The 22,927-nt window shown below is 38.0% G+C and overlaps 1 protein-coding gene and 1 pseudogene across 3 annotated transcripts in view; one reads left to right on the forward strand and one right to left on the reverse strand.

The window, feature by feature from the left end:
• mindy2 (MINDY lysine 48 deubiquitinase 2) overlaps positions 1–22,927 on the reverse strand; it is a 56,449-nt gene that overhangs the window by 17,530 nt on the left and 15,992 nt on the right. For all 3 annotated transcript variants that reach the window (XR_015850326.1, XM_088334503.1, XM_088334502.1), the window contains 5 exons: positions 12,149–12,307; positions 11,877–11,979; positions 10,180–10,322; positions 6,919–7,092; positions 337–516 (listed from right to left, as the gene is read on the reverse strand). Coding sequence is in view for 2 of the 3 variants with exons in the window: in XM_088334503.1 (XP_088190629.1) it covers positions 337–516; positions 6,919–7,092; positions 10,180–10,322; positions 11,877–11,979; positions 12,149–12,307 (759 nt within the window). In the remaining variant the exon portion in view is untranslated. The remainder of the gene's footprint in view (positions 1–336; positions 517–6,918; positions 7,093–10,179; positions 10,323–11,876; positions 11,980–12,148; positions 12,308–22,927) is intronic.
• Positions 3,067–3,220, forward strand: LOC148367529 (U2 spliceosomal RNA; annotated as a pseudogene).

A 22,927-nucleotide genomic window follows, 5' to 3' on the forward strand; every position in this document is an offset into this window, starting at 1 on the left:
TTCTGTGATGGTGGTCATGCGATGTAGCCACAAAGTAAATCTTTGAAAATTTAAAAAAGACAACTGATAATGTTAAACAAATATACATCTTATTCTGCATTTAATCCTTTTTAATACTTTTTCGCAGATATATCCTGTACTTACAGATGGAGGGCACTGAGTGAGAGAGGTCTGCACTATCTACAGTGAAAAGCGGTGTGTCGAGGGAATTTGTGTAGGTGCAAAGTATCGATCGATTACAAAAATAGTATAGATACGATCCAAGTACATGCTTTGTATTGATAATATTGATTATTTGGATTGATCCTCTCAACCATAACACTCTCCCAAACTCACCTGCACTTGTGCTGCCACTGCCTGTTCTTGTTCCTGTTCCTGGTAGTACTGTGATGCCTGGCGGTCCTCCTCCTCTTGTAGCTTTTTGGCAAGCTCCAGATCGCTGATGGTGGGGAGCTGCTCCCACTGCAAGTCCTGACTCTGCTGCTCCTGCTGCAGTGACAGAGCCATCAAGTAGTCCTGGGATGAGAGGAAAATACAATGGGCAATATGAAACGAGTCATTGAGAACTTTTTAGAAAACAGCACAGTACTATAGTTTTGTTGGTTATCAATCAATTTCATTACATAAAAAATGTTTCATTCAAAGGGACACTGTGTACTGAATGTCACAGTATTGTGTAGTGCAACTAAAAAAACCCCACAAAGAATACAAACTATGAACAAGGTTGGTGCACCCTTTTAATGACCAAATTTAAATACTTTCAAAAGCAATTTTCCAATTTCTCCAATACCATTGAAAGAAGAAATCCATATACTATTTTAAATCTTGTGTGTGCATTTATTAGACACATGGTATTTAGATCTTGTGTGTGCATTTATTAGACACATGATATTTAGATCTTGAGTTTTGGGTCAAATGACTAATATGTAACTTACATTTTCAGTTGCATGAAGTTCTTACCATTACAATTTACAACTGTGAAACACAATTTTTTTGAAAGGCCCAAAGTCAATTTCCATAATTGATACATAATCATTGCACCAATACACATTTGTTGCCTGCACCTGTCCTCTTTGGTGCGACTCGTAGGGCGCGATCATAGGACAATGCCATACAAACTAAAGGCAGCTGTAGTTAATCACGAGGGAAGAAGAAATGCAATGACAAAGCAAAGCAACCACAGAGCAGTGTTGGCATAATTTTTAAGCAGAATTGTTTTGAAACATGGCAACAATTTCAAGCATATTCAAGCACTTTAGTCAAAATCTAAACACTTTTCAATCCTTGAAAACACAATATTGAAGTCAGCATTTCAGCCTTTTCAAAACTTTCAAGCACCCGCATGAGCCCTTTAGGAAGTGACCAAACCATTTTCCCACTCATTTTTAAACCAGGCTTTCACGATGTTTTTGATTTTTAGGGTTTGGCTTAGCAGCAAGATGGGGACTTTTCAATTAGCTCCTTCAGAGCGAGCCTAATATTATGTAAAGTAAAACATTTCTGACCTACGAGTATTTAAAAAATGCATCTTTATATGAAAAAAAACACAATTCAAACTGTTGGCATTTTTTTCATCAGCTGAGTTCTGAAAATGCGAATTAAAAATTTGAAATGTTGTCAACTGTTGCTTTAACTAGACAAGTACAAAAATAAACCGATTTCATTGTTTTTGAAGTGTTTGATTTAAAGATGTATTGCAGTTCACCATTTCATTTTTAATGTCATTTTTTAGGGAGCATGACATGCTGACAACTAATATTGCAATACTTCGACAAAAGTAACCCAATTTTGTTAGTGTGGGTATGTTCCCAAAATGGATCAGTTGATAAAAGTGTACCGATCAACTACTTGGGCCATTTTGACCAAACGTATTCTGCACAGAAAAATCCCCCATGAAGAGTTGAGCGAGTTTAAAATAAAACACCAGAAAAATTCAACCGCACTATTATTTTCATTGGATTTGTACGTTTGAAGGAATATTGTGTATTATTTAGCACTTCCTAGTGGTAAAAAACTTAATTGGTTAAACAAAAACTTATTTAGAAAATAAGCCCAAAATACCCAAACTACTATATAAACCTGCACTTTTCAAAAATACTTTTATTTTACATAACATGAGGCTCACCACAACAGGAGCTGACATCATTGTCCGCCAACTTGCTGATAAGTGTACCTCAAAGAACCAAAAACCTTGTGAGAAGCTGGGAAAAAAAAAAAGAGAGAGAAAACGGTGTGGTTCGATCACTTTGAGTTTCCGTAGTTTGCCATCTTGCTGGTACAAATAACCAAAAACCTCAAAAAGGCTGAGAAATATAATGGTGCATTTTGTTCACTTTGTGTCTCCGTAGTTTGTATTCCTACTTGGGCTTTTTAGCACTCGTTTTTCAGTTGTACTACAGGATACAGCGTCACATAGTGTTCAAATGATACACACCGCGACATCTAGTAGTGAAAAATTACATAGTGTCCCTTTAAAAGTAAAGCAAGTTGGGTTGCTTTGTTCAAAATTAAAATGGGTCAATTTGTTAAAAAAAAAATGGCTTTGTGGTGCAAAACAATTTTTTTATAAAGAACCATGTTCAAAAACCCAAAACCCAAACATTTGAGTTAAAAACTGTCTCCTTTTTCGTTTCTTAAAACAATTAGAACATCTAAAATAAAGCTGGATCATTTTGTGTAGAACTCAAATAATTTAGTTGGTTTAAGTGAGTTAACAAAACAGAAATTCAGTTGATTGGTCTATTTTTGGGCGGCACGGCAGCACAGTTCTGAAGTCATGGGATCAAACCTTACTGTGTGGAGTTTGCATGTTTTCCCCGTGCTTGCGTGGGTTTCCTTCCTGGCACTTCGGTTTCCTCCCACATTCCAAAAACATGCATTTCGGGTGAATTTGCCGGTCCAAATTGTCCCTATGTGTGAATGAGCAAGTGAGTTGTCTCTGTGTACCCTGTGACTGGCTGGCAACCAGTTCGGGGTGTCTCCTGCCCACTGCCTGAAGGTAGCTGGGCACCAGCACCCCGAGACCCTACTGAGGATAAGCGGTGCAGAAAATGGATGGTTGGATGGATGGATGGTCTATTTTTGGGCTAATTAAGATTACGTCTTGACCCAAGTGGTATGATCTTTGATTTTTGCAACTCGGAGATGGCATAGGAGCTTGCTCTGTCCACTCCACGCAACGGCCCGGTATTGCAGTACCTCCGGGAACGGTGCATTCGCAATGATCGCAGCAAGGCTTTAAGGCTAGGACCTTAGCTTGGCTTTTTGGCTGAGAGTAAGTGTCCCGGCTCCTAGGCTTTGTAGCGTATTATGAACTGACCGATAACGGATAATGGATAATGATTTATGAACAAGCTAAATAGCCAATAATACGGCTAGAAGGGCAGAGGCTCACCAAAAAGAGCAATGCAATGTTGAATAGAAGCTTCAAAGTCTTCAGTACTTCTTAAAAGAATTGAGAAAAAAAATGTTGCATGGTGTTTATCAATTAGTTTTTGGGAGTCTTTCTTTCAAAGGCTTTGTGAGCCACTGACCTTGACTAAAGGATCAAAGAAGAAGCTCTCAGTAGATGCAGTGCAGTCCCGCACAAGCTTCAAACTAAACAATACACACAATACAAATGTATCTCTCCTTTAAATCTCATTTCATTGTTCAGCCTTACTTGACGCTTGATTTACGACTTATTCTCTCTCCCCTCTCGGTGAAAACCACCTGATTTCACCGCAGGCTTCATTAGTGCTTTGTCTAATATAAAAGTGTTGATTATACCTTTAGAAATGGATTTTCTGGCTCAAAGCAGAGCTGTCGGTGTAAACAAGTCAATTTTAAAGTCTGGCCAAGTTATTGTCTGAGTGGAGAACACAGCAAATCCTGCTTTTGAACAGATGGTGGAGAAACCAGCAAAATTGCAGAGGTAACAAAAGCCTGATGAATAATTAAGGGGCTACTAGGAAGAGCTGCTGCATTTTGAAGAGAATTACCAGTAGGATTGTAGAGGGATGTGTCTTTTAGAGCTTATCTATCATTGATTTTTTTTTTTTTTTTTTACTTTTGAATTTGGTAAGTGGTAACTGTTGTCCATTTATATTTATCTCGCTTTTTACAAAGCCCTGTACAGCAAACCCTTGCTTTTTGCGCCCCCCCATAGTCAAAACCCGCAAAGTAGAAATACTCACTTTATCTATTATATACAGTATCAGAAATATATCATTCATACGACTGAAAGTTAAGTCATGTTTATTTGTATAGCTCTTAATCACAAAGAGTCTCAGGGGGCTAAAATAAAATAAACAAAAAATAAAACAAAATATCAACTGTATATCTACAAATAAACAAAACAGAATTGCAATTAAAGGAAAGGTCTTTATTGTCATTATACAATAGTATATTGAAATTGGAAGGCTTCTACTTTCGGTGTAAGAAAGCGATGTAAAGAGTGGCCAGCTAGCAGCACGCATCAGGGGCCCCTAAATTGATCCAGTAAAGATTAAAATACAAGGTTTCCCTTCTCAAGGTTTCTTTTTTCATCATGCTGAGGTTTTGAGTTTTTCCTTGCCTGCATGTTGGTTTAAGATCAGGCGATGGTGTAATTGTGATCCTGTGCAGTCTTTTGAGTTATCTTGTGATTAAGAGTTATACAAATAAATGTGACGAATGAAACAGTTTCCCACGAGTTGTAGCCACAAGTCATTTGTTTTCTGGGTGATGGATATAGCGTTGGTGAGATACAGGGTTGGCAGAGTAAGCTGAACCCACTACAGTATTGATTTCACTTCAGACGCCGACTCAGTCTCTTCCCAATAACAATCAATGGTGCACCCGCTGGTGATCAGTATTTCTTTGCGTTCTTTTGACTCTCTCAGGGTTTGATTTAGTCGATTAATTTATTTTCAATGTAACAAGCCTCTAAAATACTAGCTGTTGCCATGCTTTTCAGTTTGTTTTGGGTGGACCAATTGAGTTTTGCACTCAGCCTGTTCTTCAACTGACAGCATACACCAGCCTATCACAGCCGCGCACACAGTCACACGTGCGACCACATGCGCACGCGCACACACGCACACAAAGCTCTCAGCAGCTTGCCTCCATGATAGAATTTGCTGTGTGTTGTCTGCTGCAGAAGACAACGCACCATGAAAAGCCGCAAAGTATCAAAACCGCGTAAGGTAAACTGCAATACAGCAAGAGATTAGTGTATTGTCAAATCTTAGAAAGTAATCTGCTTTCCATCAAGATCTTCAAAGCTGAGCATTTAGGTTAAAATAAACCAATTTGGGTCAAAAATGAACCCATTTGGTTCACAAGTGGACCGATCCACAACCTAGATTCGTTTGAGAAAACATACATGTAGTGCTTAGCACAAATAACCCATCAAAATTGCTTAGTTTTAAAACCCCAAAATGCATGTAAATTTGTTTAATATAACTCCCCCAGATTGGGTTGTTTTGTAAAAAATAACCCACGAAAAATGAGTTCATATTATTTGCAATAACTCCCAAAATTGTTTCGTTCGATTAAAAACCAACCAAGAGAATTATGTAATTCTGATTCTGAGGTTTTTGGGGACTTGTACCAGAAAGATATTGGATAATTATATCAGGTGAGGCTCATGTTATTTAAAATAAATGCTCATTTTACAACCTATACGTATTTTAAATATGGATGTTTGTATGATGTGTTGTGTACTTTTGTTCAATATTTAAATCAACGTTTTTTTTAACTAATCAAGTTTCTTTTACCAAAGGGATGTCAAACACAAACAACGGGCCGGATTCATACCGTTGGATAATTTAATACAGACGGCTGCAAATTTCTGAGTATGTTAAAAAAGAAAAAAGCAAGTGTCTAGCTCATTTCTATCAAAGATATGATTTAATTAATAAATACAATTAAAACGCTCCTTCTGAAGCTAGAGGGCAGAAAATGTGTCAAGGAGCCGTCATCCAGCTTAGGTAAACCCAGCCTGCCTGTATTGCCAATTGACTTAAAAAACTCGTATTTGGCATTTCTTTGAGATTTATTTCAAAGCAGTATGACAATTAAGGAAAACATATTTCTAATCATAGCTCCAACTTGAGTTTGTTTGTTTTTGGTGAGTTGGTTCAGAGGTAAAGCTGCATTTACTCAACTGTTACAATAAACTGTTAACACATTCAATGCCAAACATGAAAATCTTATCTTCCATTGTTTTTGAATGAATGTGTTGTGCTACGAAATTATCCCGTATAATCTATGATTATCATTTTTACGGTAGGCTACAAATGTGATATGTTATAGTACTGAAAAACTAAGCTAAATATTGGAGGTTTACTTATTTATTTTACCGGTTCTGCCCACTTGATAATATAAAGTCTGGATCCGGCCTACGAGTTAAACAGAGTTTGACATGCCTGTTTTACCACTTAGAGGTGCTAAATAGTACAGGCTACGCTTTTAGACAACAAAAATATTTTTACAAATGTATATAAAAATGGGTACTAGCTTTACAGCAGATTAAATCATTAGTCCTTTTTTTTCATAAAACGATCAAGAAATTGGGTCAAATTTATCCAAGCAGTGGATGAGCCCATTTTTGAAGCAATAGTTTTTGGAGTACAAACTTTATTTTATGTTTTCCTGGGAAATTTTGGGTGCTGATACAATATTTGTTTTGGGTAATAAAAACTGAGTTTAGCTGAGGTGCAAGTGTTATTGTGAATGGCTGTTTTTTATCCATCTGAAGCAGAAATACTCTTTTTTGGGTGGAATTGTAAAAATGATATTAAAACTTGAAGTGCACTTGAAGTTTGAATAAATTAAGAAATAAAAAACTGTGGTTTTAGGATAGTTTTACAGTTTTTGACGACGTCACAAGAGCAAACGGGTAGCAAGTGGAGGAAAAAGCAGGTTTGCTAGGCTTGCCTGCGTCAATGCTCAGACCTGGTCAATCTGATCTTGCTGTCCTCGGTACACCGTTTCCGGATCCGACGGGGGCCTCAACCGGAATTCTGAATCGCAGAAATTGCCGTCTCCGTCCACGTTGTGAAGGCTCTCCCACACTACCTTCTCTTCCGTCAGGAAGCCTTGATCAGTCACCAGTAGGTACAGTTGACCCTATAAATAAACACACAAACGACCATTAACAGCCTTCGTACACCCTTTTCGCGGCTAAAATCAAGCACTTTTCAAGGACTGTCAAAGCAGATTTCCCAATTTCTCCAGTACCATTAAGAGAAAAAATGTGATGGGGATTGTGGATTTTGCAGGGCCACAAATATATCTGTGATATGCAATCGCGATATTAAATCTTGCAAGTGGATTTCTCAAGACATGACTTTTAGATCTTGAGTAAATCGCGAGACAAAACTCCCGAGAGGTGTTGGGTAAATATGTATTTTTTTCAGTTGCAGGAAGTTCTTCCCATAACAATTTACCACTGGGAAATGCTACCTTAAATTTTTGCATAACCCATAATAAATATCGAAGATTCATGTCCTTGCACATTAGTACACATTTCATAGTGCCCTGTTTAGGTGTAGCATGCCGTACAAACTAATCAACAATTACAATCAGATGCCTGCAGATGAGTGTAGCAGAGGCATCTTTGCTGGAAAAAAGGCGAGACAATAGCTTGAAGCCTCACCAGGTGTCAAATTTGATCACAATCTGAAAAAAATAAACATTTTATTTTGCATAATTTTCTTACTGTGTATTTTACTTAGGCCAATAATTCAGACATTTTAAAAGAGTTGTAAGTGATTGACTTTTCTTTCCAGAAGTCAATCAATGTATGTAATATTGGTGCATGGAAATAAATCACGAGTGGCGTTTATTTTGGGGTCTTATTTCAATACACAGTGAATGTATGCGTATTGATCTTTTTAGATTTCATTGGCTAACCAATGTGTCATTCATTATTTTATTTGATTACTAAATGGTAAATGGTCTGCATTTATATAGCGCGTTTCAAGTAAATGAAGACCTCCCAAAGCGCTTTACACTTACCCATTCACACACACACTCACACACCAATATCGGCCATGCAGCCATGCAAGGCGCCGACCTGCTTATTGGGGGCATTTGGGATTCAGTGTCTTGCCCAAGGACACTTCGACATATAACACGGAGGACCCGGGAATCGAACCTGCAATCTATTGATCCCAAGATGAGCGCTCTACCTCCTGAGCTAAGGCCTGACTGGAAGCTTTTATACTACTGTGGTCACGCCATTTTGCCACTGATGTAAATTCAAAAAAGACAATCGATATATGTCACTAAATCTTTTAGTTTAAACAACTAAAAATCTTAATATGTTCCAATTTTGAAGACTTTCGAAATTCGATAAAGACATTTTAGTACCAACTAAGGCCTTATTAAAATAATGAATTAAATGCCCTTCAAGATTTAAAGAATTCTCAGGAACCCTGATTTAATTGTGTAAAACCGGTAACATTGTATATGTGTAATTTACATACACAGACATCTGTGTTTTAATTCTCCTTCTCACAGTTTTTACGTCGCTACACGGTGCATGTGATGAATACATTGTGAAGCATCAGTTTTAAAGCATGAACATCATTCATGCCAGGTGGAACTTTTATACGTTTTCAAAAATGTGAAAGCTACTGATATGATAGCAAATTATTTTATTAATTATAATAATTATATTATTATTACTACTGACCAAAGATATTCAAAGCTGAAGTAGGCCATGACGTTGTTTTCAATACAAGCCCTCATAGGTTGTCACAGGCTAAGGACTGTGAAAAAAAGCTTGTAATTGGCCGAGAGTGATGTCAATCAAAAAGTCAGAGGCTAATGCCCATATTAGAACTCATCGGTTGAGTCTATTAGTTTTAAAGGGAAGTTATGGAGCGAAACAAACTGATTACAACAAGGATCGTCAAACGATGCAAGAATGTTTTTAGGCTGATTTGTTTTTTAATCCCTCAGCATTCTTGTGTGTTTTGGGGTAAATATTTTACACGGTTGGATTCACTGGATGGCGCTGATGTAACAAGTCCATATTTGCAGGGAATTATATGATCAGCTGACTACGAGAGCACTTTTTGGATGAGCTATAGTTTCCCAGTTTCTTGTTTCAGATTAATCGTGTTGTTTCTGGAATGAGTACATTTTGAAGTGGTCATTATATCTTGAATCCAAGGAGTTTAACTTTTCTAATGATGTGTGGCATAACGTATTTCAGTAACTGGTAACATCTTGAAGACACGACTTTGTTCATCAACAGTCTGATGGTCCGCCGGCAGGTCCTATGAACCTTAAGAGGTCAAACAATTTAGGTTCACTGTTGAGATGCTTTATGATAAAAACCTGCCTAAACACTAAACAGCCAGAAATATCAGCCAAGCACACATACCAATTTGATTGGGGGAGCTTTAGGGGTCGGTTAAGCTTTGTACATAGCGGCGTCTGCACTGAAAGTTTGCCGTATTTTGTGGCATTTTCACTGAAGAACTCTGCTTGCACCTTGTTTTGAAAACATTATTTATGAAGGTCAAAATAAGCCTCAATGATCTTAAGTAACTCCGGGAGGGAGACAGGTTTAATGCGGTATATTTGTTGGCATGGGACACAGGCTCTGACATTATTCGTATTCCATATATTTGATCATATCATCGAACGTCGCGGGCATCACGGCAGCGCAATGGTTAGCGCGTGAGCAGCACAGTTCTGAGGTCATGGGATCAAACCTTACTGTGTGGAGTTTGCATGGTCTCCCCGTGCTTGCGTGGATTTCCTCTGGGCAAACCGGTTTCCTCCCACATCCCAAAAACATGCATGTCAGGTTAATTGGCCGGTCTAAATTGTCCCTGGTTGTGAATGACCGAATGAGTTGTCTGTCTCTGTGTGCCAATGACTGGCTGGCAACCAGTTCAGGGTGTCCCCTGCCCACTGCCTGAAGATACCTGGGATGGGCTCCAGCACCCCCGCAACCCTACTGAGGATAAGCGGTGCAGATATGGATGGATGAATGTTCTGTCAAAATACCAAAACTTCAATACCATTACTGAAACAATCCCAAAGTGAAATAAAACGCCCTGAAAAAAATAGATTTATTCTGTAAAAGGGGGTTCGGCGGTTTTGCCGAAATTAGTCTCAAAATATTAGTTATGGCTCGCTCAAAAAAATTATAGCTCTTTGGGTCCCGACCCCTCGGCTAGTCCAAATGTGTTTTACCTTGAATTTGATCATGGTGCTGAAGTGGTTGTTCCTGAAAAAGACGCAGAGTTCCCCTTCCTGCACGGTGGATGTGAGCTCACAAAGACCATGGTACGTCAGCTGAGTGGCTGTGCTGCTCAGGAACTGCTCTGCTACAATGCCTACCAAACAAACACACAAATGTAATTTGGAATGCTGACAAAGTTTAACAACGTCAGTGTGTTCCTTTAATCTACTGGGCATCTACTAACACAACACTTTCCCTACTCATTTAAAAAACCCAGGACAGAATCTGAAAAACATGCCAAAAAAAGACCTTCTGAAAGGCTGACTTTTGATTGACGCTGTCAGGGAGGTATTCATTTCAAAAAGTGTTTATTTTTAGCTATGCTAAGAGGGTTCACTTTTTATTGATGTTTTTTTATCAGGATTATGCAAGAGGTATTTACTTTTTATGAGCCTGGGACATGGTTGACCCAGGGTAAGAATCCTTTTGTTTAAATAAGTACAGCTGCCAAACATTGAAAGTCATATTCCAGAATGTGTAAAGACAATTTCTAAAATGTTTTTTTGTAGTTTTTTACCCAAATTCAAGGCACTTTTCAAAGGGACAGTTGTAATATTTAGTGTTCTCTGTGGCCCTAGTTTTTGTTTGCATTGTGCATCAGTGCCATCTAGTGGTCAAATATTACACACTGGGGCTTTTAGGACTTTCAAAGCCAAATGTTCAACTTCTCCACTGTCATTAAAAGAAAAAAATACGGTGTGAATCATGTTTTTTGCATTGCCATAAATATCTCTGGGATTTACAAACGCGGCTTTGAATCTTGAGTGTGTATTTACAGTATCAAATACAGTACAGTATATTTTACGATCTTGACTAAAATGCGAATATTTTTGTTTTAGAGCAAAATCTCTCCCCATATAGTTGTTGGGTAAAAGACAGTAATATGTTGCTTACCTTTCAGGTTCAGAGGAAGTTCTTCCCATTACAATTTACCACTGGGAAATGTTACCATTACTTTTTGCAAGGCCCATAACTGATACATAACCCTTGCAGTAATACATGTTTCATAGTGCCCTGTTTAGGTGTATCATGGACCTGTCATCTTGGGCGTTGCCACACAAACTAAAACCAGCTGCAGTTATTCACGAGGGAAGATTAAATGCAAAGGCAAGATTTATTTCTATAAAATTATTTTTGTACTATTTTTGGAGAGTTTCCATTGTAATATTTTTCTCTTATTTTCTTGCTAGTATTTTTGTAGTATTCCTTGAGTATTTTTCTAATATTACTGTATTTGTATTTTTGTAGTATTTCTATTGTAATATTTCTGCAGTAGTAGTTTTGTATTATAGTATAACTGTGGTATTTTTTTCAGAATAAAAGCAAAATCATATATTAGGGGACAAAGTTGGCACAAAAACATTTTAACAGTTGTACAAAAAGGGTCAAGACATGACAATATATATATATATATATATATATATATATATATATTGTCATGTCTTGACCCTTTTTGTTCAGCATGATTAAGCACCGCAAATTGGTGAGTCATGAAAATTCTAATCACCATACAATGATAGTTTGAAAAGAAGTGAACGGAAAAGATTTCATGGACAACGACTCAAGGGAGAAAATAACACTGGTAATGTGTTTAAAGACAAGCAGGAGGAGGGCCAATAAGATGGAGTCCAAGAAGAGATGCACTGACCTTCGCCTGCCAGCTCACTGTTGTCTGACTGTTTACAGGATATTATCTTCTCCACCAGCTGGTTGTAGCTGCAGTTGCCCACTGCCTTGACAATGTCACACATCTGCAAATGAAGATAGTCAATGTAGGAATAGAACACTCACCAAAAACTGTTGCAGGCAACAAAGACCTTCTATAAGTCACGACAAAAACAAAAAAACAAAAAAAAAAAGAATGATTTGTTGACATTTGTTGTACCTCATTTTTCACGATTGTGATTGGCCAAGCCCTACCTGGGGGTCCACCAGCCAGCCGTGATAGAGGGGGATGTCAAGCAGATCGAACACGATGCATTCCGGGGTGTATTCAAAAACCCGCACCCCCGTGAACTTCACGTTGACATCCAGACCTGTCTGTAGCTTGTGCAATACTGCCATTGCGTCACTCATGTTCTAAAAGAAAGGAAAAATATATATATATTTTTTTTTTCTCAAAAAATTAGTTTATCAAAGTTCATACAGCATTTTCATGGCCGAATTCAAGTACCTTTTGAGGATTTTCAAAGCCAATTTTCCAGTTGTGAATGTGTTTAATTGCTGTTAAAAGTATCAATAAAAATTGTTCAAACCATTGAAAGAAGAACTCCGGTGTGAATCATCTATTTAGCAGAGCAACAAATACAATTTCTATATGCAATTTTTAATCTTGCGTGAGCATTTGTCAAGACATATGATTTTTAGAGCTTGAGTATACAGTGAATGTATTTGTTGAGAAAAATCCCTCCCATATGGTGGAACAGTGTCTGGTCAATGTGACAGTAAAATGTAGCCTACATTTTCAGTTGCAGGAAGTTCTTCCTATAACAGTTTGTTGGGGCGGGTGGATCAAATAAACCACGAGGGTTCAAGGGGATCACTTTCCCAACCAACAAATGTTTCCACCCGGCCTTAAACCGGGGACCTTTTGCGTGTTAAGCAAATGTGCTAACCAATACGGAGACACTACCCTCTTTTTTTTGCATGGCTTATAATAAATGCCTATAATTGATACTTAATCCTTTCACCAGTCAACATTTTATAGAGCATGCTCCTGTCCTCTTGGGCGCTACCCATAGGGGTTGATGATGTGTCATAGGACAAAGTCATACAAACTAATGCCACCTGCCATTAATCAAGATGGAAAAAGAAATGCAATGGCAAAGTGAAGTCACCGGAGAGCAGTGTTGATATCATTTCAAGTAGAACTGTGAAGCATGGCAACAATTTCAATCATTCACAATCCCTTTACCCAAAATTCAAACATTTTTAAATCCTTGAAAATTCAAGCAGTTTCAGGATTTCAAGCACCCAGAGTCAAAAGGACCCCGAAGAGTGCAAAAATCCATTCACCAAAAATAATACATTCTTTAACGACTGTGAAATAAATAAAGATAAAATAAGATAAAAAAACAAAGTTCTTTGTGTGATACAATAATGAATAAGATAATCTGTTAAATGCAGTCTACAAAAATATTTAAGCACATTCTTATGAAAAAACTATAAAAAGCCTGGAAATAATCAAAATGGCATTGATTTTTCCACTTGCTTGTATGTAATGCTTTAAAGGATCACACCGCTTCTCGTCACAGTGGCTATTTGATGACTGACATACGTCTGACATGATAATGCAGTCCAGCAACAGCCTAATGAAGGCTGCTGGCCTATCGAGCAATGGAATCAACAGGATGATCAGTGGAGAAAATTGAAGCCAGGAGTAGGAAGTAGATGTGCTAATAAGACATGAATCAGATGATTGGATCACCGGCTCATCTTCATGTAATGACTGTAAGTTCCACCTGGTGTAATTTGCCCAAATTCATGATTTTCAGAAGTTGTGTATTAAAAAGTCTTGCATAAACAAAGTGCACAAAAAAACAGCTGCGAGGTTGAAATGCTAAAAAAATACTACTACACAGTTGAGTTTCCAACTACCGTACTTTCCAGACTACAAGCCACAACTTTTTTTCCAACATTGTCAACACCAAAGCTTTAAATACGGTGTGGCTTATTCTTTTTTTTCCGTGGCGGTACTAAAATTGGCATGCTGCTCTTTTCCACAACGCATCCGGTCTAGATACAAAACACAGCGGTGAAGTCTGGAAACATCTATGACCCATTTTAAGAGAAATCAGTCCATGTTTTGGCAACATTATTCATATACTACATAATGGAAGCAAAACGGGAGGTAAAAAAGTACTGTATTCAATATTTACAACAAACTCTTGATATCTCACCCTTTTATCCACCAATTAAGTCCTTAATTTAAACATCTGAATTGAATAGCAGTGGATCTTAATGATCAAAAACACTACACTTCTGTCTCCATATAATCATCGTCAACACAAAAAGACACGTCTGTGTTGAAATCTGGCACCATTCTTCATAGTATGGTTGCATTGGCGCTGTCCTCTAGAAAAATAGGACTAGGGCTCACATTTTACACGATTCAGCCCTCATTTGCGTTTACTTTTAGCGCACTGGTAAACATGAGCTGGTCGTTGTAATCGTCATTTTGAATGGTCACATGATCTGAAAACAATGTAAAAAACTCAGCAGAACTGAAAAATTACAGAGCTGAGAAACGTCCTTATCTGTTAAGGAGCACAGCGCCGATGGCGTTCCGAGGCCAAAGGCTCCGAGGCCAAAGGCTCCAACGCCAAATTCCGCACATGCTTGGCGGCAGGTGGGTGCCGGACTCAAAATGTAAGTTGTGTTTGAATAAGTTAAATTTTATGATAGCTTAAGCCTGCAGCTTTAAATCCAGTGAGCCTGTTACGAAGAAAAAATTGAGTTTCATCCCTAAAATTTGAGCACGCTGCTTTTAATCAGGTGCGCTATGTAGTCCAGAAGTTAGGGTAGTTATTTGCATTTTTAGAAAGGAAACTTTAAAAATGTAATCTGATACGGTTACTTGTTACCTGTTGAAAATGTAATCAGTAACGTAATCAGAATACCATACCATTACAGTAATGTAACTTGATTACTTTCAATTGCTTTTGGATTATTCCATCACCAAATATGATTATAAAAGACAAACTAAACTAAATATATATAAAATTACTAAATTTGTTGAAGAGAAATAAACAATGTAACTTTAAAAACAAAATAGAGAAAACTAAGATCAGGTAGTTGCTTGTAGTCCAACAAAAAAATACACTTTAACCACAAAGTAATGTGTATTGAGCAAAACCAAAACTCTTTCACATAGCAGATAAGATGTGCATTGTTTTAGTGCACAACTTCACATTCAGAGCACATCAAAAAGCCAATATTGTTTTAAACACGCAAAGTGATCGTTTTCAAAATTTTCAACACACTCTGGGACTTCTTGTCATCTCTCACTGTTTAGTGTCAGTGATTGAAATGATGACAGACATAATTCATCTATGAGTGCATTATGTAGATGTAAAACGCACGTGAATGAGTGCATGAAGTGAATGAATGGATGGATGCTTGTAAGGATGCTAAGGAAAATGGCACATTGTTAGTTGCACTTTGATTGCATGGCATTTTACAGTTAGTTTTGTGAAGTTTTTAGAGATATAGTCATGTTTTGTAGTCAGGCACCTTGTGCAGCTGCGGGGGTTGGGATGGTGGGGTCCTGAGAGTGAGCGCACTGCTGCATGTGTGGAATGAATGAGGCCGTAGTGAGAGAAAGGTGTGAACAGACATGTAAGATATAAATAAAACTAATGTGAACGGGGAAAAGAATAACAACAGTTAAAACAAACGCACACTGGACTTTGTCTCCTGAAGTGCGCAACATAAAAATGCTTTTAGATAAAACTGTAATCCTGCAAAGTAATACTTATACTTATTTGAGCAAAATACACCTGTAACTTGATTATGTCTTTTTTTTCTGCAACCTTAACGGAATACAATTACATTTTTTTGTATTCTGGTTATTTGTTTCGGGAAACAAAGAATCTGAATAAGTTTCTACTTCTGTAACACATCCATGAATTTTAAAGATGAGCATGAACATTAAGTGGTGACCCTCATTGCTTTATTACTGCCACACAGGCCTTGCTTTGTATGTCAAATGAGTGCCGGGCGCCCTCACATTTAAGAACCTGATGAAACCCAGTCCGACCCAGTTGAGTTCAACCCAAAAGCATTTCCTACCCAGCTGGCTGCAAGCCATACTACTGTTAAAATGTGGACTCAAGACCAACCTTGCAGCTGGGTCCAGTTATGACAATGACATCTCAGCGCTTCAATGTTTTTATTACACTGGTAAGTAAGCCCTAGTAGTGACAATGGAATGGGAATAACAAACTGCTTTATGAGAAAAATAACTTAACTTTCATCTTTTATGAGGAAAAAAAATGAAGTCAAGCTCAAATTGAATTGCAGTTAGTTACAGACACTTGAAATGGTAAGTTATTTTTCAGATGGGTGAATTACAAACATGGCTGTATTCAATAATCAGATTTTGTGAATAATTATGCAACCACTTCATAACAATTGTTGATTTCTATTTAGAGTTCGTCAAGTCAGATTAATGTTAGGCAAAGTCTTGAAATCCTTTATTTAAGGTTTGTACATGTTTTTCGTGGGCATATTCAAGCACTTTTTAAGGACTTTTAAAGCCAATTTTCCAATTTCTCCACTACCTACTACTATTGGTGTGAATCATGAATTTTGCAGAGCCACAAAGTATATATGTGATTTGCATATGCGATTTTTAAGCTTGCATGTGCATTTATTTTAAATTTTGAGTAAATTGGGAATATATTTGTTTTTGATACAAATCCCTCTCCATTTAGTTCTTCCCAATACGATTTACCACTGGGAAACGCTGGGTACACTTTTTTTGCATCGTTGATAATAAATGTCCATAATTGATGCGCCATCCTTGCACTAATGTATGATTCATTATGCTCTGCTTAAGTGTAGCATGCATCTGTCCTCTTTGGCGCGATCCGTAGGGGGTGATGACACTTCATAGGACAATGCCCAAAAAACACTTTGTCAGGATGGCTTTTAATACCCAGTAGTATGACGACACTTTTATCATATCTTATCGAATTCGATCTTGTTTTATTTGATCGTTTTTAATTATCTTTTCGGGTTTTCATTTTATCATTTTTCTGTTTTTGTATGTTTTATACTTATTGCTTCTTTTCATTTATCATCTACTGTAAAGCATTTTGGCACACCAAAATGACTGCTCTAAAGGGCTGTGTGAATAAAGTGCATTGATATTTACATTAAAAATACCGTACCGACTAATGCCAGCTGCATTTAATCATGAGGGAAGAAAAAATGCAACGGCAAAGCGAAGCCACCTGAGAGCTGTGCCGGGGTCATTTTAAGCTGACTTGTTGAAAACATGGCAACAATTTTATGCATTTCACCCAAAATTTAAGCACTTTTCAATCCTTGAAAACAAAACATTAAAATTCAAGCATTTTTAAGGATTCTTATCACCCGTACGTTTATTCTTGTCTCATATTTTATATCAGAGAAACTTATTTGAATAGTGGTATGTAAGTAGTCTAGAATACACTTCACATGCTCGCCAAACAGCACAAATGTTTCCAGTACAGTATCTGGACAAAACCATTTCGAAAGTATGTTTTTCAACATGGCAGGCAGTTGTTTTGAGCGATATCAATGGCATGATCTTTAATCTTTGACAGCATTTTATGGCCTAATTACCAAGCTCCATATTGCAAAAAACATTTACATTATACACAGTGGAGATGAGCACCACTGTTTGAAAGTCTTCATAAATGTATGCCTGATGTATTGTGTCAAGGGCTAAATCCTCAGTTTCGACACATTTAAGCAAACGGATTAGGGCGCTTGTGATCTTCACAGATGCCAGGATTAGCCGAGGTTCTGTAATGGACCACATCTGGTCCAGCCAAGAGCAGATGAGCACCATTAAATATGATTAGCGCCACATCACTTGCATTCATCTGCACTTGTGATGGATCCCTGCTATAGGAGGTCATTAGCGACACGACGGGCTTTTTGGCCGATGTTTGAATGATTGAATTTGTCAAAAGCACGACTGGCAAACATCTTTGCTATGCGCTGTGACAAGAAGCGTGAAAAAGCGCTTAAAAGTAAATATTCTATAAGAAGTGTATAACTCATATTCAGGCCATTCCAATTAAATCAGAAAAAGATACTTTGTAGGCCATTGATATTTATAACCAGGTAGCCCACCGGGCTTGTAAAGCAGAGGTTGAAAACCCCTTGTAAGAAAGTTTTATATTATTTGTTCCGACTTAAAAAAATGCATCTAAAAATAATTTAATGGAACTGCACTCCATGTATCTAGACACGACCTAAATTGCCTTCAATAAGAAATAAAACAGGCACAAATCAATTTAGTTTGACTGGTGATCATTTCTATAAAATTTAAGCGGCCCAATGTAACATTCACCCAAAGAAAAACAACTTTCCAATCCATTTTTTATCTGACAAATTAAAATGCAACATCATAGATGTTCACAATGGGCATTATTTTCTGAATGTCCAGTGCACTGTAGGTGGGTGTAACGTCATATGATCAGTGTGTACATCAGAGGTAAGATCAGGCTAAAAAAAATTCAGCCTGACTTGAATGTGTTACCGTGGTACAGTGAATTCTTGGCATCGCGCGCCAGTTTTAAAGCTCGACCAATTACCTTGATTTGCAGGACTGTAGCCAAGGCAAACCTGAAATTGGATCATTTATTTTTGAGGACTCGGGATGAGAGGTGATTTTGACCGACCTCGGCCCCCTCCGTACACAGAGTTCTCTGAGCTAAACGGCGCTGGCATCTGCTGAGCTGGGTCTGCGTGGAGCGCAAGCGACGCGGGCTGCGCGGGAGGACGACGGACCCTCCACCAGTGATCAAGAAACACGGACATGCAACACGTAAAGCCTATCTTTTCCAACAAAAATTAAGTTAAATAAGACTACTTAATTCAGGGTGTCCCCTGTCCACTGCCCGAAGATAGCTGGGATAGGCTCCAGCACCCCCGCGACCCAACTGAGGATAAGCGGTGCAGATAATGAATGAATGAATGAATGAAGACTTCTTAAACATTCACATCTTTTCTATTTCCTTTTTTTACAGAGGTTACATCAACTGACAATTTTTTGTCATTATATATTATAATCTTTTCAAAAGTCAGGGTAAGAAGCCCGGCCCAATTGTAATGATTGATATTGTAGGCTCCATCAGACCCAAATTCTGGGTCGGGTCAGGCTCGGGCTAATATCTTACCTCTGGTGTACATAGGGAAAGTGTAGTTGTAAAAGTTGTCAAGTCATGTTTATTTGTATAGCCCTTAATCACAAAGAGTCCAAAGGGCTGCACAGACCACAGATGATTGCAAACCACTATTATTACACCATCCCCTAATCTAAAACCTTCATGAGGGCAAGGAAAAACTCAAAAACCTCAACATTAGGAAAATGAAGAAACCATGAGAAGGGACCGCACATAAAGTAGTCCCCCTTCCAGTATGACCAGGCTGCAACGGATGTTGCAATGACAAATAATACACAGATGTTTTGGACACACTTTGCAGTAGCGATTTAGGATTTCATTTTGTAGAATGAGTAGATTTGAGTACTTCTATTTGGGGGGACTTTCAAAAGTCTTCTCATGTTACATATTATTAATGATAAAATAAAAATGTACAATTTAGAATTGTAACACCATAAAAATGAATCAAGTTTAATAATTTTATTTTAAAGTAAAGGTATTATTGTTCGTTTGTATAACCTTTTATCGAACTTCTTTTATTGGTGAATTTTACATCCTAATATTAACAAAGTATATATTGCTTCATGAAAAATGACAAAATGTTTGCATTTTATGTTGGTATTACATTAACACATAGCTCAATTGCTGTTGTTTTACAATAATCCAACCCATGGATAACCAACATAGTGCCAGGTCCCAAAATAGCTTACCAATGAGAGTCTTTGCGATTCTGCAAGAAATTGTCCAATGTATATTTTGAGAAAAAACATTTAGTGTTTCAAATCATGTAAAAAATGTCATATGCCAGTTATAAAACATAAACTACAAGGTTGTTGACCCAGACATTAAAGGACCAAAATGTTTACCTTTCTTTTGTTTATTTTACACGGATAAATAAATTGACTGTGCTCATGGTTTGAGTAAGTACCACTAGGTAAGATATTTTCTAGAACAGGAAACACTGTTAAAATGAGATTTATGATGGTATATAAGCAAGGTAACAGTTGAGATCATCCACACTGAGAAAAATACTCAATAAAAGCAACATTGGACTTCTGACTTCTACTCACACAGCTCCTGGCAGTAAATATTTAACAACCGCTAAGGAGCAGCCACTGCTATTTTAATCCTCGTATACTCGTGTGACAAATGACGTGTGAACGTGAGTATAAAAATAGAACAGTTGTGTACTCCCGGTGTGAACGGTTCAAATTAAAAGGTTGTGATAACAGAAATCCTTTCAGATAGCAATGAGTGGGACACTTTCATACTCCTTTTAGTCGTTCTTCATATGTTTAATCAGGCTTAAATCAAAAGCACAAAATGAAAAACCAAGGAGAAATTACTTCTGTAGTGCTACACATTTTCACTTCTAATCCGTCAATTGACACAGTTTTTCCCAAATATTTCATGGCCAATTTGAAGCACTCTTTAGGAACTTTCAAAGCCAATTTTACAATTTATCCAGTACCGTTTCAAAGAAGAAATCTGGCCCATAATAAATGTCCAATATTAATATGTAATCTTCAAACTAATTCACATTTCATAGTGCCCTGTTTAGGTGTAGTATGCACCTGTACTCTTGTGTGCGACCTGCAGAGGACAATGACTACACAGGACAATAACATAGAAACAAATACCAGCTGCCGTTAAGCATGAGGAACAGAGAAATGCAATGGTAAAGCGAAGCTACCAGAGCGCTGACGGCATTATTTTTAAGCAGACCTCTTGGGAAACATGGGAATAATTTCTAGCATTTAAAAGCACTCCACCTAAAATTCAAGCTCTTCTCAATCCTTTAATACACAACAATAATATTCAAGCATTTTCAAGGATTTCAAGCACCCATTCGAACCCTGAATCGATTCTTTTTTTTACACCTCTAGTTCCAGACACACTAAAGATTAGAAAGAGTATATGATGAAGAACCAACATTTAGCGATTTCTGATACTGAATCAATTTTTCACACGTTACCTGAGCTCATACTGTAGTGGCGCCCACTAATGTCTGCATCAAAACAAGTAGCGCATGGTCACCCACAACCAGGAGAGCTCCCAAGCTCGAATCTAGGATTAGTCAGCCATAATTACCATGGAACGCAAAACTTGAACCCCTCCCTAAAGACATGGCTGATTTATTTAAGAAGTTGCATTTCAACCCCACTTAAATTTAGAAAGTTTGTGCCATTGAACAACTGAGTATAGGCGGGCGATGCCAAGAATTTGCTCTACCACGGTAAAACATGGCGTGAAATCATCCGCAGATGTGCTTCTGGAGCAAAGACAGGCCGCAACGTAGGCAGGCCCCAGGAGATGGGAGGAAGCTCAGGAAGTGGAGCTTGGATCTCTGACCCGAGTGCCTCGCATGGTGAACCGCACATGCTAAAACACACAAAGCAAACCCCGGTAATAGCCCGAGGCTAAACACGGCCGTGCGTCTCCAACCATTCACCGCCGTCACCAAAGACACATCAGCCGTGACCTACTCTGTTCACTGAGCCCTGCAAGATGCAGCTTATGTAATACGGAGTAGGGATGGGAGATACAGGGATTTCTGGTATCGATCCAAGTTAGTATTGATCAACACCGATACTTTTTGCTTGAATATCTCATGATCATTGACTCCTCCCCTTAGTTTTAGTTCATAATTGCAATAAAAACAGCTAAAGAAGTGTTCCGCAGGTTCGATAACGTTCTCCATCCGGGCACCGATGCTGTGGAATGCTTCTCCCCCTGAGATCCGATCTGCAACCTCAGTGGAAATGTTTAAATCCAAGCTTAAAACTCACTTCTACTCTATAGCATATGAATAATCTAAACAGCTTATGTGTATTAACCTGTGAAGCCCTTTGAGACACTTTGTGATTAAGGGCTATACAAATAAAAATGACTTGACTAAAGATGGTCTAATGAAATGATCTGCATTTACAGTATTAAGCGCTTTTCAAGTCAATGACTTCCCAAAGCGCTTTACAATGTGCTCCACATTTCCCAATAGCGGCCTTGCAACCATGTAAGGCGCTAACCTGCTTATTGGGGGTATCAGGTATCAGGGGTTCAGTGTCTTACCCAAGGACACTTCGACATGTAACACGGACGAGCCGGGATTCGAACTGGGATCCCTTGATCCCAAGACGCGCGCTCTACCTCCTGAGCTACTGCCGCCCGTCTATTTTGTATACCATTATTACAATGCAAACTTTACAGAAAAGCAAAAAACAGAGGAATATTTTTGTTTCAACTTTTTTAGAAAAAAAGTAGAGGGCCAAACCAAAAGAAGAGCGATGTAATAAAAATTCAAATACAGTAATGCCTCACTCTAATGCAGGTCTGATACTTTGCAGGATTTTTAATTGAATTGAAATATCTTTATCTTTTTCGATATTGACGTATTGTTCATTGATTTCCGCAGTAGACAACACACAGCAAATGCTATCATGAGGGCAGGGGCAGTGTGTGTGTGTTTGGTGGATGCGACTGTCTGTGTGAGCAACTTCGATAGGCTGGTGTATGCTGTCAGTTTAAAGTCGAGGTGGACGTGAGCACAAGTCAATGTGTACACGCACCCAAAACCAACTGTGGAGCACGGCTACTGCTAGTATTTGAGCGGCTCAATACATCGAAAATAAATTCAGCAATTAAATTGAATTCTGAGTGTTCGTCAGAAGAGCGCAAAGAAATGCTGATCACCTGGCTCACCAAGAATCCCCGATGCTGGCTTATAGCTATCGGGCCGCATTCTACATTGCTTTCTTACACTAAAAGGAGAAGCTCTCCAATTCCTTGTACTATTATATAATGAGTATGAATGACAATAAAG

Source organism: Urocampus carinirostris, chromosome 4 (genome assembly GCF_059441175.1).
Source record: "Urocampus carinirostris isolate Australia breed hairy pipefish chromosome 4, RoL_Ucar_1.0, whole genome shotgun sequence".
Taxonomy (NCBI): domain Eukaryota; kingdom Metazoa; phylum Chordata; class Actinopteri; order Syngnathiformes; family Syngnathidae; genus Urocampus; species Urocampus carinirostris.